Source organism: Myotis myotis, unplaced genomic scaffold (genome assembly GCF_014108235.1).
Source record: "Myotis myotis isolate mMyoMyo1 unplaced genomic scaffold, mMyoMyo1.p scaffold_m19_p_7, whole genome shotgun sequence".
NCBI lineage: Eukaryota > Metazoa > Chordata > Mammalia > Chiroptera > Vespertilionidae > Myotis > Myotis myotis.
In genome coordinates this window covers 80,582,294-80,599,105 of record NW_023416379.1, presented here as the reverse complement: position 1 = coordinate 80,599,105, position 16,812 = coordinate 80,582,294, and the positions used below count along the sequence as shown (strand labels likewise).

Genomic DNA, 16,812 nt, shown 5'->3' with positions numbered 1-16,812 from the left:
TAGGGTGGGTGGCTTTTCTCCCTCTCCCAGGCCGTAGCTGCAGGTGCAGGCACCCAGGACCATGGGCAGGTGGCTTCTCCCAGGCCCAGCTTTGTCAGGAAGGATGTTCAGAAGGTCGTCTAGAAGACATCTGGTCTAATTAGCATATTACCCTTTTATTAGTATAGATATATTTTTATTGATTTCAGAGAGGAAGGAAGAGGGAGATACAGAAATATGAATGATGAGAAAGAATCATTGATTGGCCAATCCCTGCAAACCCCTCACTGGGGATTGAACCTGCAACCTGGGCATGTGCCCTGACTGAGAATTGAACAGTGACCTAGTTCATAAGGCGGTGCTCAACCACTGAGCTACACTGGCTGGGTATAGAACTTGTTATTTTTGAGACCTCTACTGTGCTCCCATCAGTGGTAGGGCTGGATAGCAACAGTAAGATGTGTGATGGTAAAGATGCGGGTTCAAAGTAAGAAGCCCTTTCTGAAGTATTCTGAGAGCTCAGCAGAAGTCAATGGGGGAGGAGAAGAAGCAAGGCTGGGCTAGGTACCTGGAGCTTGACCTGGGCCAGGAGCACTGTCTAAGGGGTTTAGTATATGGCACAGTGTCGGCAGCCTAAATATGAATAAACAGTGACAATCCATCCCAAGGGGCTGACCAATGGAACAGGGCTCTAGCCAGGACATGGGATGGCTTCTGAGGATGAAACTGTCCAGAGGGGGAGTCAGGGCTCTGGTCCTGTAAGGTGGACCTGAGAACAGAGTACTAGTTGCAGCACAACAGATGTTCAGTAAGCCTGACCCTACCAATATAGGCGATAAAGGAAATAGCAACCAGCTAAAGACACCCAGGACTCAGGTCTCACCCTTAGCACACCTAAACTAGATTGATGGCCTCAAATCCCATGCCCTAATCCTGAGTGCGTATGAAGTTCTTAGTGTACTTTTCAAAATGATTGCAATTGGCTCAGAAGTAGGAAGAGCTGAGCTGATAAGTATCATAGCAACAAAGACTGGGATGCGAGGGCTAAAGCGGAGCATGGGTCAAAGGTGACTGCACTGACCACAGTAATAGCTTAGGTAGGAAACCCGGAGCCTGTACCTTGGGCCATTGCTCCAAGATCTAAAAAGACGTATTTGCTTATATTTGAAGCATGTTTCTTTTATTTCATTTTGGACTTTAAAAGGCAAGACTAGAGAGGAAAGAAACCAAAAGCCTTAAGCCAGAAGGACAAAAGGTGTCTGTCCTTGTAGATCCCAGGCATACCGTCCAGCCCAGATCACACTCTGCAAAAGTGTTTTCACATAAAGATGTCGTGAGAAAGAGGAATGGCCGAAGCAGCCCTCTGAGTTCTGCTTTGTAAGCTTCTGCCAACAGTAGGTCAAACAGTTAGAGATTCGGGATTGCAGCCAACTTCTTTCCTCTTGATCTACAGGGACAAGGAAGGAAGTGGATGGACAGAATGGTTATTACTTTCCTTAGGTCACATGACTAGTAGCACTCAGGTGCTCTCAGAGTTCATAGCAGTTTCTAGAGCCCGAGATTTTCCTTGTTTTCCTTTACTATATAACCATTTGTTTTTTCTTTACTATAAAACCACTCTAAAAACCAAGACTGCTTTCCCACAGGTCTATGTGCTCCTTCAGAAACTGGTTGCTCACCCCTCAAGTAAAAATCACATCTCAAAGGGTAATCAGCTTGTGTGGCAACACCTAAGTTCAAGGGCTATGCTTTCTCTTCACAAAGTCTTAGCAGCCTGCAAGGTAATTGATTGGCAAGTCTCTAGTAATGGTTGAGTAACTTGAAATATTTAGATACCAGATTACTTTGGCTCATATATATATAAGACTTACTTCCACAGTGCACAACACATCATTAAGCGTTAGAAAATTTTCACCAACATTCCCTCAGTCCACCATGCAGAACATTCAGACTGTCAATCACTTAACTTATTCTGAACAAAGAGCAACACTGGTTTATCAATAACAATAGCCGTATCATTGGTCACATACCCTAGAAAACAGGCTGAGATGGAGGTTTGCCTGCAAGAAGTTTATTGGGGAATATTCCTGGGGACACCCGTGAGGGACAGAGAGAAACTGGAGAGGGTAGAGGAGGATTGAACTGTGATGCATTTGCAACATAGGCCTCCGTCGATCCCGCAGGAAGCTCAGGAGCTTAGGTGGTCCTTCAAAAATGTTCCAAATGTGGACAAGGCAGCTGGGCCTACATAGAGCACCATGCAGTCTTTAGATGCATGCGGACTCTGGCATGACCTGGGGAGAGGCAGCTTCCTTCAGGCCTTGGAGGGCAACTCTTTGGGAGGGATTTGACTGTGAGCCATCAGTGAGCACATTCTTGGCAGCTGGAGGAGTGCGTGTCCTGGTCCTGAAAAGAGAGTCACAGCCGTGTATTACAACAGCCACTACAAATGGCTTCTTTAAGAAGGCTGACTTGAGAATAGAAATGGGTGACCCATGTTCACAGCAACCTCTTTGTAGAATGACATCACATCTTATTTGCCTATATCTACTCTACAAGCTGCTCTGATACTCTGCAAAGAGTCAGCTTCCATGAATATTTGGTTTAGATTTACCCTATTATTGGTATAATGTTATATTATTATTTCAGACTGTGTACAATACTATGATGATACATGCCATTGTACATTTGTCCAAACCTGTAGAATGTACAACACCGAGTGAATCCTAATGTAAACTATGGACTTTGGGTGATCGTAATGTGTCAATGTAGGTTCATCAATTGCAGCAAATGTCCCACTCTGGTGGGGATGTTGCTAATGGGGGAGGCTGTGCATGTGTGGAGGCAGGGCGTTTATGAGAAATCTCTGTACCTTCTCAGATTTGCTGTGAATTTTAGAATGTTCTTTTAAAAATGTCATGGGGGTGGTGAAGTTAGAGAGCAACCAAAGGACGTATATGAATGCATACTAGCGTAACCAATGGACACAGACACTGGGGCAGTGGGGGCTTGCCCAGTGTGGGAATGGCTTGTGGGGCTGGGGGAGGGGGGGGGCGGGGTTCAAGCAGGGAAAAAGGAGACATATGTAAAACTTTAGGTAATAAATACATTTTTTAAAAAATGTCATCTTTAAAAAAAAAAAAATCTCTGGGCATAGGTATTAGTTTGTAATGGCTGCCATAACAAAACATCACAGACTTGGTGGCTTAACAACAGAAGTTTATTCTCACTACTTTGGAGGCTGGAAATCTGAGATCAAGGTGTCACAGGGATGGTCTCTTCTGAAGCCCCTCTCCTGGGTTGACAGATGACTGTTTCTCCCTCTGACTTCCCTGAAGGATCTTAAATCTTACCAGACAGCCTCCCAGAGGAAGTTGTGGGAAAGGGGCAGGACATGAGTTTTTTTTCTCCATTGCCTCATTTAGTAGTGCCACCCCTTGACTGACTGTTTCCCAAGGATCCCATATCTCTTTGGAAACCAATTTTCCACTCCCCGAGCAGATTGTTACCTCTTGGAGAGCTGGTTTGGGAAACCAAACACAAAATAAAAGCCACCCCTTCTGTTTGTAATGCAAACTTTCATCCATGCCTCTTAATGGAATGAATTGGTTGTGGGAGGGTGGAAAGAGATGATAAATATCACCTGGCCGTATAATGCAGGTGAAAAGTGGATTTCTCAGTGGGAGTACAACCACTGAGTCACTGAGTTGTATCCAATATGAGAATTACCAAGAGGAAAGATTCCTATAAGAAAATTTATCTTTAAGCTGAGTTCCTAAGGGCTAAGATATTTCTGCTTAAGGCTCATGCCTGGCATGTAATATCTCTAATCCAATTGATCCCATAAATTCTATGTTGTTGTTTTTGCCAATTTTGCATCACATGGTAATTTTTGGAAATGTATATGTCCTGATATTGCAGAAGTGATTAAATGTAGCACCATATTCTCCTTAATATGCGCTGAAAAGATGAGGAGCATAGGAAAATGTGAAAAAAGAATGGGGACTAAATGTAATCAATTTAAGGGAAAATTAATTTAACCTTATTATAGCACCAAATAGATCTACTGAACTAAAGGCAATGATTTGGCTTGGAATTGAATGATGCTTTGGAATTGCTAGATCTTTGGATTGAAAGAAATAAAAATTGTTTTATAGTCAGGAAGAAAATGTGGGTCAATAAATTAATGCTCGGGAAACTTTATAAATCTGGAAATTAGATTGATTTCTCTATGAACAATTTATTTTAATTTTATGAAAAGGGGCATAATTTTTAATTGACTGGAAAATTTTATCACTTGAATAATTACTATTTGAAACCAATCCCTGTCTTGTTTATCAACTATCAGTACTAACAGTTTTGAAAGTAGCCCTGCAAAGAGTTACATACTTGTTTTGTGTGTGTTTTGTGAAAAGGGGTGACTAAATGGTTTTGGGACTTCTTTTTGATCAAAGTGCTCTACCCACACCCACACGGCCATTTTCAGCCCCGCTGAATGGCGTGCTGTTTAATATCAAACTGGTGATAGAAATTTCACTGAGCATCTTTGAAAAACAGTAGTGCCGTTTGCCAAGTATTTCCAGGTTCTCACTTTAGCAGTACACAGTAGGACTGCATTCCTGGACCTCCTGTGGTCTGGTCAATGAGTTCAGGTGGATTGATAACAGGGTTGATACCCAAGAATGTCGTGATACCAAAGGGGATGTCCACCTTGAATGAACTCACACATGAGAATCTTGTGAAAGGTAAATCTTTCCATTTTTATTTCTAAAATAATAACCAGACTCTTTTATGTACAGTGGTTTAAACAGACACACACAAACACAATAATAATAATACCGAAAATAATATTTTTCTTGTTTCACAAATGAGAAAACTAATGTTCTAAGAGCTGAATTAATTTTACTCAAGGTCTAAAATAGACTACAATAATAAACAAGTTAAAAAGCCCTCTTATTTTTCTTCTGTTCCCTATCTTTAAGAAAGCTGCATGATTTCATTTTCTCCAAAGTAGATTCAATGTTTCTCTTGCCACCTCACCTTCCACTCCCCTCTCAACCCTATCCCTGAAACCAGATCTAACCCAGTCCCTCAACATGCGCAGAATCTATTCAGAGTGGTGGATGGCTGAGCCCAGGGAGGCAGAGAGTAGGCCTCAGGAACAAAAGTTGATCAAGTTCTGCAGGGCCTCGATAATCCCAGACTTTTCCAGAGTTTATAAAACAGCTTGCATATTGAGTCTTAATCTTGCCAAGGTTGACCAAGAAGCCAGACTCTTTCAGGTCAAAGGTAGGTCAAAAGGTTGGTCAGTAGATAGCTTCCTTAAAGACCAGTCACCAAATGTTAGCTGCAATGTTTCCTCAGCAAACATTAACACGCTGAGATTTTAGGTGTTGCTCCAGGCAAGTAGAGAAGTCTCCCAAGGAAGCCGACCTGTCTCTTCTCATGCCAGCCCTTCTTCTGAAACTCAACTCTCAGTCCAGGGCAGGGAGCATCCATGAGAAATGGGGAAGCTTAGGCAAAACGGTGGAAGCTCTAGTTAACAGAAAGAATATGGCTGGTGTTTATTGATGACTTAATTTGAACCAGGCACGACTCTACCAGTTTTTAACGTATTAACTCACTGACTCCAGAAACCATCCTGGGCTATGCGTGTACTATCACTAGACTTATTTTACAGAGGAGTAGATGGAGGCACAAGGGTATTCTGCAATCCCCTGAGCTCACACAGTAGACAGGCTAGTCTCCCAGCTTTACTGGTCTGTGCCTTAGGCATTCTCCATGCTTCTCCCTCAACCTTAAACTCAGTGCTCAGTGCCTACTCGCCCTTCTCTATTACTTAGGCTTGGTCTCTGAAATAACTCTGCAGCTCTGAACTTACAACTTTACATAGAAAACAGAATTGCTTCTCTCCAGATTATTTGTCCAATGTCTCATTTCTCACAGTGGAATGAAGAGTTCTGTAATCTTTTAGGTGAATTTCAGGCATAAGCAAATTTGTGGAAGAGATTTTAGAGGAACAGAACCTCGACCCTGAAATCACACGGGGTGAAACTGGCTGTGTTCAGGTCACATTAAAGAACTACCCTTTATATAAATGGCAGAGGGTTCCAAGTGGCTGTCGCCTCATCATAAAAATGCCATCCAGTCACCTCCCAGGATGGGGCCCCCCAATTAGAATCTACACCTGAAGCAAACCCTGGTTTTCACACCTCTGCAGTCCATCCCTGACCCTGAGACCTCCTGTCCCAACCATGCTTCTAAGAACAATCTAACCTGAGGTCACTGGGATCTGAAGAGCTTCCACTCATGTTCAGGGGACTCAATTCTCTGCAAGTTCACTTCTGACCTTCCTCCCCATTTCTTGCCACTGGAATTCTGCTCACCTTCTGAGAACCCCATCAATCTTTTATTTTTTTATTCTGAATTAAGGACTGAAATGTGACCTTTTCCCTGTGGTTTAGCCTTGTCCTGGACTGCGATTCTGCTTTGAGCTTACCATACACCCCATGTCACTGAGCTGTAACTCCACTCTTAACACCGTGGATAAGCCCCAATCTCTCATTTCTGCTGAAAGACCTCCCTCATGCTGCCAGCTCTCCATTCTGGACTTGGAAGAATCACTTAGTATGAATTTTCTGTCCCTGCCCTCTAATGCTTGTTGGGCCCCAGCATGGTCTGCCACGGTGCCAGCGTTGTTCCTGAACCCTACTGATATCACATGCATCCAGATATGAAAGCATAGTCCCAATTACAATTCATTAGGCCCTGGGCCATGAGAGGAGAATATGCTGAAAGAATGGAATCTTTAATTCATCCCCCACCTCATAGGTTCAAAAATAGATGTTGAAAAATTATGTGGATTTCTTTGGGGAGAGTTGTTAGTGCATTCCTACCTCTTTCCTACACTTCCTCCTAATATGGGTCTGAGTCTTGTGCACATCCCCAGTTCCACTAAGTAGTGTAGTTCCTGATCTTGGCTTCTACTGTATTTTTTTTTGTTGTTTTTTTTTTCCAACTTTTACTACCACCGTTAGCTGGGTGTAAGACTGCAACCATGCTCCTCTTCTCTAGAATGGCTGGATATACACTGCCCAGGAGGAAGGGCCTCCAGCTGAGACAGTCTAATGAACTCCCTACCAGCTCAAACTGGGACCTTAATGAAAAGGTCAACTTTAAAAGATCCTCTGAACTAACTCTCAGTGAATGGCTAATCAATAAATGTGATAATAATATTCCACCATGGAGAAACCCTAGAGGCTAGAAAATGGGCAGAGGTGGGGAGAGTTAAACTTTGTGAAGTTCTACTGAATCCTCCCTCCTCCCTTTTAAAGTGCTCAGATAAAAACCCAAATGTAAAGATGCTTAATTAAGAATAATATGCCAGTGTTTCCCTCTGGTTTCCCGGCTCCCACACATGCCAGTCAATGTGTGTAACAAAGTCCTTCTTACTCTCCCTCCCTCTCTCTGGACACCAGCACATCATGTTTTTAGAAGCTGTAACAGAGGAAGTCCCTTTAGGGTTCTTTAGTTCCCTAAGATTTGCCTTGGCCTTGCCCCATTGCTGAATATATGGGCCATGACTCAGAACAGAAAGGAATGTAAAAGAGGATGTGCCCTGACCGGTTTGGCTCAGTTGATGGAGCATCGGTCTGCGGACTGAAGGGTCCCGGGTTCGATTCTGGTCAGGGGCATGTGGCTTGGTTGCGGGCACATCCCCAGTGGGGGTTGTGCAGGAGGCAGCTGATTGATGTTTCTCTCTCATCGATGTTTCTAGCTCTCTATCCCTCTCCTTTCCTCTCTGTAAAAAAGTCAATAAAATATATTTTTTTAAAAAAGAGGATGTGCCTGTTGCCAGGTGGTTCTTAAAAACAAAACCTGAGATCCATCAACATCCATGAAGAAAGGCCATAAACTCTCCAAGATGAAACCTTACCAAGACTGATCATTCCTGCCCACAGTCCCCTATTACTGCTCAGGCTTTAGCCTGCCATTTTCTGACTTGTGCTTCCTTCATGGATGCCTAATGTTTGTTTTCCCTTGTGTAGAAATGTCTCATAGGTTGGCTGTGAGTAGACAGCTAGTTTGCTGCAACTCCACCCACGCCCCCTTAGGAATGGTTCTGGCCCTAACTTCATTATGAAGAGACATGCTTGCTGCTTTGTGATTTTAATCAACAAAGTCTTCCTTCCAGACAATCGGTCTATTGTAAGGGTCACCACTCACTGCCAAGATGGAATTAGGTGTGTGAGCGCTGTGGACAGCAAGGGTGTATCCTGTATCAGTGCAGGTATGATGGCAGCATCCTCTCATTGAGGACAGAAACAAGTGTGCTTTGACTTGGTTCTGTAGGTTTTAAAGAAGATGTACATATTCTCATATATGTGCTGGTCGATCAAGACGTTTCTGTTCTCTGAAGGGTACGTCCATCTATTCTCTTCCCACCTCACTCCAGCATCACTGAGTAGGGAAGAGTGTGCTCACAAGAGGCACTGAGTGGTCTGTCACAACTTGCAGGTGAAGTTTCTTCTTGAGTTTTTAATACTCACATCTCATCTTCAACGATTCATTAATTTAGATCCATTGGTTGGGCTTAATGATGCATTCTAAATAGGAACAATAATAACAGTGATATCAATGAGTAATTGCATTGACACAAATGCACACATATTTATATGTATATGTGTGCCTGCCTAGACATAAACATGTAAAAATGAAGACACGCAGAGAAGGGCCTACATGACACAGTATTAAGTTACCATTTTTCACTGAATCTAACTTGGGAAGCTACATCATTATTTTTATGTTCCACCAAGAAAAAAAAAAGAAATTGCCAATTAAACTATAACATGCCACTAATTATAATATACATTCCAATTTCAGAAACGTTAAAAGGTGAAGAGAATGTCTATCATAGAATTGGTGAACTATGTTAAAAGTTATACTCAATACTAGATAACCATTAATGCTGGTTCCTAATGTGTTCAGAAACTTGTTTATTTGTTTGTTTTTAAGGAAGCAGTTCTTGTTGAGAAATTGTTAGTTGAATGAATGACTTCTTTCTAATTAATATAGCAATGGTAGCAATTGTAGTTGGTATCTTAAAAGACAGATAGCTTGGACAAAAGTCATCTCCAAGATCTATAAGAACACAGACACATCAATCCAAGGGAGTATGGTTTACTAAAAGAGTCCTGAGCAAGCAGAATGTTAATTTCCATGGTTTGCTGGGTGGCCTTGGGCAAGTCTCAAGTACTCTGAGCCTTGGTTTCCTTACCTATGAAATGAGTAAGCTGACTTATTTCTCATTTCCACCCACTAGCATTTTATAAATTTATGATACTGGGTCCATGTTTTCCCAACTTAGTGGTCCAAATGTCAGGTTGAAATACATCCAATGTGGAAAACTGTCTTGAGTATATTCTGCTTCACTTAAGCTTTAGCAGGATACTGCAATATTTGCTGAGTGAAGAAATGAATGAATGAAGGTAGGCCTAATGATTTTCTTTGCTGAAAAATCATGACTACTGACCTATAATATTTTTCTCTGCAGGAGGACACCGACCCTCCAGTATTGAGACCAAAAGGGAGAGGCTTACCTCTGCTACTCTTGTTGGCCCCTTCAGTGACGACATCTTCATCCTCAAAGCATCTCTTATCTGAAGAAGCAATGACAGTGAAGAAATGACAATATCACCAATGCCTAGTTCATGTCCTGCAACTGGGAGACCAGTCACACTGGCAGAAGCAGCATCAGATGGCTTAGCACAGTGGTTGGCAAATAATAATGCTTAGATAATTGTTAAGGTGTGGTTTAATGAGATTTACTGTTAAGATTTAAATTGTAGGTATGGTTTTAATTGCTTTCATCAACTGTACTCACATAGAGCCTCCTGTTGACTTGATGATGTGCTGGGAATGAGAGAATAGAGTTCTTTCCTTTCCCGCTCACAGCTGATGCCCTGAACCCCACCCCCTAACTCAACTCCCCTGAACCATGCTCTCTAATCAAACCTGCTTCTTCCTCCTGCTTCCCTCAGCCACATGAAAATCATTTACAATGAGTGAAACAAATTCAAGTTACCTTGTGATCCATAATGGTTCCAAACAGCAAGATGAAGAACCCCTGTGGCAAAATTCAACAGAAGTATGAGGGAAAGTTTTGCAGGCAACATATCAGCTGTTATGTTACTACCACTCTTTTAGATACCTTCTAGGACTCTTATCAGACATTCAAAACTTCACTTACCACTGATTCAGAGAAAAATGCATTGATGTGTATTTTCTTGAGTGCACCTCAAAGAAAGAGGATCACCTTTATCTCTGTGCATGATGATGACTGACATTTAATAAATGGCTTTAGATGTAGGATAGAGTTTTTAACCTTATTAAATCTGTTTACTTTCTTTCCAAATATTAAGTGAGCTGTTCTTACTCATGATGACAGTGAGACATGTCATGGGATCTTGCAACTCAAAGTCACAATAACAGAAGGTATCTTGAGGAGATGAAACTTGTATTCTAGACTATTTTCACACCAAATTCTCTGGGCTGGTGGAAGAAGTTTCTGGATAAAAGAAAAACTACAGAAACCGATAAGGTCAGAGTCTCCTCAAGTTTAAACACTTGGTCACCTATAAAGTCACAATCATTGGAAGCCAATCTTTTTAAATGTTGGGACTTGATGTCCAAGAACAATCTGGATCTCGCCATGAGAGTGGAGGGAATCTGGGTTTTTCATGGTGAAGAAATACTGATCAGAAGACTGAAATTGTAGAATGTGAGTCACAAGTGTTTGTCTTAGTATTTTTCTTTCTATCAAGAAAGGAGACAAATAAATGATCTGAACCAAACCACAGAACATTCTGAGGTTTAATTAAGTTGCAAAGTAAAAATAGATGAGGTCATTAGTCACCAGAGTAACTGGTGGAAATCCTCTCTTCTCCAGACTTGGGGAGATATAATGTGAGTGTAAGAAATTTTGATTTCAAAAAACAAGCAAACAAACAACACAACAACAAAACAACACTTAAGTCAAAGGTTTTTCTTTAAAGTAATGCAAGGGAACGAGTGAAATAAATAGTCTCTATAGTTATTAAAGACTTATGAGTAAGATATATAATTCATCTGAGTTGGCATGTCTTTAAAGCTTGCTTTATATTTTAAATACCAAATTTCTAAATATAGTAGCGATGACATGTTAATAGGAACACTTTGCTGCTTTATTATGCAGTTATTATTTAAATACTAGTCAATTTTTTTCTTTTTGCTTAAAACAAACAGATAATAAATATGTTAGGCCTTGAGGGTATACAGTCTCTGTTACCACTACCTCAGCTCTGCCATTGTAGCTCCAAAAGAGCCATGGGCGAAATGTAAATGATTGAGTATGGCTGTTTTCCAATAATACTATTTACAACAGGCAACAGGCCATAGTTTGCCAACTCCTGATTAAAAACATAATTAAGAATATAAACTTGCCAGATTTTCTGTTACCCATAGGTATGGAAAGCAGCCTAGCTAATGACAGTTTCCCACATGTGTAAGCTTAGCAGCCAAGATGAAGTAAAGCAGCTCTTAGAGGGATCATCGTGCCAATCAAGTATGTTAAGGAATAAAAGACAGTAGAGATCATATTAGATCCATCTTTTGATCTTACAGGTGGAACGTTGAGAGAAGTGACTTTCCTGGGATCAGGTCACACGTGGCAGGATTTCGTTCTATGAATGGCAACCTACAATTACATCACAGGGGATAGAGGCATGGGAACCCCTGACTGGTTAACACTCAAAGAGAATGGCACAATCATGGAAAATGATTCATTTCACCGAGTTCTCAAAATACTTGAGAAAGGATAAAAATTGTGCTTGTTTGGAGGCATGACACGTGAGTGTAGCCTCACACACATCCCTTACCTACTAGTCCTCCATAAGTGCAGGTCAACTTCTTCTGCCACGGAAACTTTAAGAGGGAGCCAGGTGGATCAGTGAGGAGAGAAGGAAGTAAATTTTCATCCAACCAGCTTGATCGGTTCAATGCAACTTGATAATCAACAGGGTGAGAGATGCCACAACTAAATGTCTCACAGTGGTTCTCAACCTTCTGGACCTTTAAATACAGTTCTTCATGTTGTGACCCAACCATAAAATTATTTTTGTTGCTACTTCATAACTGTAATGTTGCTACTGTTATGAACCATAATGTAATTATCTGATATGCAGGATGGTCTTAGGCAACCCCTGTGAAAGGGTCGTTTGACTGCCAAAGGGGTTGTGACCCACAGGTTGAGAACCGCTGCTCTAAGATATGAAGGGAAATGGAAGAAATATTTTGTGTTCTATATTTTTAAAGCATAGCTATTTTTTGTTGGAATAACAAATTATAAAATAATATTTTATAAGTGAAGTATTAATTGATAACATTAATTAATAAAGTAAGTCTCCCTCTTGGAACTTACCTGGAAAGCATTGAGCAGGGCAAAGATTATGTGGAATATCAAGGAATTGCCTTTGATGAGAGTGGCTACTCCAAAACCCCAGGTCAGTCCCAGCAGTGGGGTGAGGATGGCAACGTTTTTACTGATCCTCCTAATTATGGCCACATCTTGAGACTTGGAACTGCCAATAAAGGGCCTCTGAGTGTTGACCGCAACAACCAAAACCACAAGAAGATTCACAGCCACAATGACCAAGGCTGGGATGGCGAATGCTAAAAGGGCTTTGGTATTGTCCCAGTTAAGCCAACAGGCATCATGTCTCATGTAGCCTTTCTCTGGCATGGTGATAGCAACTGTGGTGCCCGCGATGATCAATGGGAACCCATAGCCAATGACAAAGCCAATGGCCATCATGCGGGACTTCATCATCCTATGAAAAACGACCAATATTCCATAGATGATGAGCAGTGCTTTGAAGAGCATCCAGAAAAACAGAGAGAGGTAGAAAAAGTGGCTAAAAAATGTCATTGCAATACACCAGTTGTGGTCCTGGGCCTTTTTGCTAAAGTTGGAGGATATGATGAACCACACATTAGCAGTCAGGAGCGACACGGCTATGTTCACGATGCACACGTGGCGCATGTATGATATCTCTGTCACAACAACCCGGGACCACACTGTAGCTTCAATGAGCAGGCAAAGAACCAAGCTTAGGATGGAGACACTGAGGCCAATGCGGGTGATGTAGTCCAGGATTTTGTCATCTATAGATATGGGGGACATTAGAATGGAAAAAGACATCACTGCATTGGTGTAGTTACACCGGCATTTCACTTTGTTGTTGATATCCAATGTTTTCTCACACGCCTTCTCATCCCATCTCCTTTTCCTGGAATGCCAGCCAACACACTGAGCCCTCGCACTCTGGGATTTATTGATCTTCTCAAATGTGAGGAAGATTTGCTGTAATCGGTCTGGTAAAATCACTGAAAGAACCAGACCATTTACCGGCCTGGGAAGACTCGCATTTGGCAAGTGGTCTTCTTTCAGAACGGCCCCCAAGGTGGGAAACGCTATGGTGATGGCCTGGGAGGCATTTGCTGGCAGCTTCCACAGCTCATGCTGGGGAATTTCTACCATTCCTAAGATCCCCTCTGCTGTATTGTTCGTGTTCCCAGAGAATCTGAAACTTTCCTCCGCGGTGTTGTGGCTGATGTGAAACCCTTTCGTCTGAATGAAGGGCTCGTCCACAATGTTCTCAGATGCATTGCGGAGGTGGAGTTGCCGGGCAAAGGAATTCACTGACTGCAGCAAATCTGAGCTGGCGTTCCTGTCAGGAATGAAAGCCCAGTTTGAAATAGCTGCTGTGTCAAGGATGTGGTTGGCCACTTCGCTGTAGCTCTGCAATGGAGAAAAGTGGATATGATACCAAGGATTCACACAGTATTTTACAAAGTCGGTTTCTAAAATCTGAAATTTCTGATCTTATTTGGCATATTTCTCATGAAATTTCCTGTTTATTGAATCTCATGCTGACAAGCCTGCAGGGAAGACAAGTAAATGAATGCTAAAAATAAAATGTATCACAGATAAAGTTTATCTGCTTTTTTATGTGCCCAGGGCAGCATTTCCCAAACTGCAGTCTGTATAACCCGTTTCCCATATGATAGTAATGATTGTTTAATGCAGGAGATTGGGGATAGATTCTATAATAATTTAAGTTTGAGAAATACCATATTCTTATCTCCCTCACTCTTATAAAGGGTGCCAAAGTTCATTCACACATTAAAAGGTCTAAAGAAGGAAACCTGCTTACTTGAATTCAGAGACCTTACACCTGCTGCATCTCCCTGTTAGAAATGGAAGCTCCGTTAACATTTCTCAGAACAATTATGTTCTCCAGAAATAATTTGAAACGTTGGAAATGCTAGAGTAGACACGATCTTGCTCACTGCCATCACTATGTAAATATTTTTTTCTGCAAATATTAATCCTATACCACAAACATATGTAAAAAATGTTCTAACGTTTTGACAACTTCCATAAACCCGAATGAATCAATGTGAAACACGGAAGTGAAATTTCTGTTATTGTTATATTTGCTGTGGTGGTTATAGTTTTTCCCCTCCAAAATATATTTTGGAACTGTTAGATAGCCAGTAGCCTGGAGGTCAAATCACCCCTGGTATTGCCGACAATCAAGGCTTACCTACAACAAGACTGCGCACAAAGACCACTAGGGGGTGCACCAAGAAAAGATAAAAAAATGCGGAGACAAAGAAACAGGACGCAAATGTCAGAAATGGAAGATATAGAGCTCAAAACCACACTTTTAAGGTCTCTCAAGAACTGTCTAGAAGCTGCCAATAAACTTAGTAAGGCCCTCGAAAAGACTGGTGAGACCGCCGATAAATGTAGTGAGATCCTCAAGAAATCTAATGAGACCCTCGATGTTGTGATAAAGAACCAACTAGAAATGAAGCATACACTGACTGAAATAAAGAATATTATACAAACACCCAACAGCAGACCAGAGGAGCGCAAGAATCAAGTCAAAGATTCGAAACGCGAAGAAGCAAAAAACACCCAACTGGAAAAGCAAAATGAAAAAAGAATCCGAAAATACGAAGATAGTGTAAGGAGCCTCTGGGACAGCTTCAAGCGTACCAACATCAGAATTATAGGGGTGCCAGAAGATGAGAGAGAGCAAGATATTGAAAACCTATTTGAAGAAATAATGACAGAAAACTTCCCCCACCTGGTGAAAGAAATAGACTTACAAGTCCAGGAAGCACAGAGAACCCCAAACAAAAGGAATCCAAAGAGGACCACACCAAGACACATCATAATTAAAATGCCATGAGCAAAAGACAAAGAGAGAATCCTAAAAGCAGCAAGAGAAAGAAACCCAGTTACCTACAAGGGAATACCCATATGACTGTCAGCTGATTTCTCAACAGAAACTTTGCAGGCCAGGAGGGAGTGGCAAGAAATATTCAAAGTGATGAATACCAAGAACCTACAACCAAGATTACTTTATCCAGAAAAGCTATCATTCAGAACTGAAGGTCAGATAAAGAGCTTCACAGATAAGGAAAAGCTAAAGGAGTTCATCACCACCAAACCAGTATTATATGAAATGCTGAAAGGTATCCTTTAAGAAGAGGAAGAAGAAGAAAAAGGTAAAGATACAAATTATGAACAACAAATATGCATCTATCAACAAGTGAATCTACGAATCAAGTGAATAAATAATCTGGTGATCATAATAGAATCAGGGACATAGAAAGGGAATGGACTGACTATTCTTGGGGGTTAAAGGGGTGTGGGAGATGCGGGAAGAGACTGGACAAAAATCGTGCACCTATGGATGAGGACAGTGGGTGGGGAGTGAGGGCGGAGAATGGGGCGGGAACTGGGAGGAGGGGAGTTATGGGGGGGGAAAAAGAGGAACAAATGTAATAATCTGAACAATAAAGATTTAATTAAAAATATATATATATAAAAAAAGAAACTGTTATTAAAGGGCAAGCTTTGGGGGGAGATAATGGTCGGTTTCTAACAAAGAATACCCACCTTCATTTTCTCTTTGGTAACATTATCAGACAAGTCTGTAGAGATGTTTTTTAGCAACTCCACAATAAAGGCGATATTTCCAGATGTGGCTTCTGCGGATTTCACCACGTCGATGATGCAGGCGTAGTCCCGTGGGCAGCTCCTGCGGATTACCTGCGCCACGCTCTCCCTGGGCTCTGGAGCACGGAAGTCAAGAATGCGCAGAGGTATGGAAGGCGCTGCCACCGAAAGGCGTGATGCACTGTTTAAGTCCTGTGTTGTTGTTTTTTTAAAAAAATGATGTTTTAGTAAAAATGAATAACCTAACACGCATCAGACTAAATGAGATAAAGGCACAAAGGATCAACATGAAGAAAATAGACGAGAAGCAAGGGGTCCTAAAATGTGGTTCAGATGCTGAGGGTTACAGAGAGGTTAAGGTGGGGTCTCACACAGGCAGGGGATTGTATCAAAGTCCCCGCAGAGATCTCTTTTCCTATTGGAATTTGCTTTTGAGGACCGAGATTTTAACTCAGGACGGAAACAGTTTTCTCCAGAGATGTGGAGAAATTCTAGAAAACATTGGTCCAGTAATTATTATGTTTTTAAGAGGTGCCACATTAAGAGGAATTTTGAGGATAGTGTTGGAGATTGGCCAAACACGGAACACAATGGAATTGCAATTTCAAAAAGCTGAGTTCACTCGTTAGAATAAATTATTTGCTTATTTTCTCATATGTTTCCCCAGAGTCTCCCAGAATGTGACTTTGGATAAGCCAAAGCAATAATATACTTCATTTAATTCCCTTTGGAATGCCACTAGGGTTGCAAGGACCCTACCT

General features: G+C 41.5%; 1 protein-coding gene across 26 annotated transcripts in view; it reads right to left on the bottom strand.

The window, feature by feature from the left end:
- Nucleotides 1–306: 306 nt before the first annotated feature.
- ADGRF4 (adhesion G protein-coupled receptor F4) overlaps nt 307–16,812 on the bottom strand; it is a 31,074-nt gene continuing 14,568 nt past the window's right edge. For 4 of the 26 annotated variants that reach the window (XM_036317051.1, XM_036317052.1, XM_036317050.1 and 1 more), the window contains 7 exons: nt 15,992–16,243; nt 12,437–13,816; nt 11,895–12,087; nt 10,064–10,105; nt 9,863–9,891; nt 9,579–9,638; nt 7,735–8,585 (listed from right to left, as the gene is read on the bottom strand). In XM_036317051.1, the coding sequence (XP_036172944.1) occupies nt 8,538–8,585; nt 9,579–9,638; nt 9,863–9,891; nt 10,064–10,105; nt 11,895–12,087; nt 12,437–13,816; nt 15,992–16,243 (2,004 nt within the window). In that variant the 3' untranslated portion in view covers nt 7,735–8,537. Of the gene's footprint in view, nt 1,427–2,034; nt 2,386–4,718; nt 5,515–7,734; nt 8,586–9,578; nt 9,639–9,862; nt 9,892–10,063; nt 10,106–11,638; nt 11,714–11,894; nt 12,088–12,436; nt 13,817–15,991; nt 16,244–16,812 lie in introns of those variants that run through there. The other 22 variants (XM_036317036.1, XR_004968801.1, XR_004968799.1 and 19 more) reach the window with 22 other exon arrangements.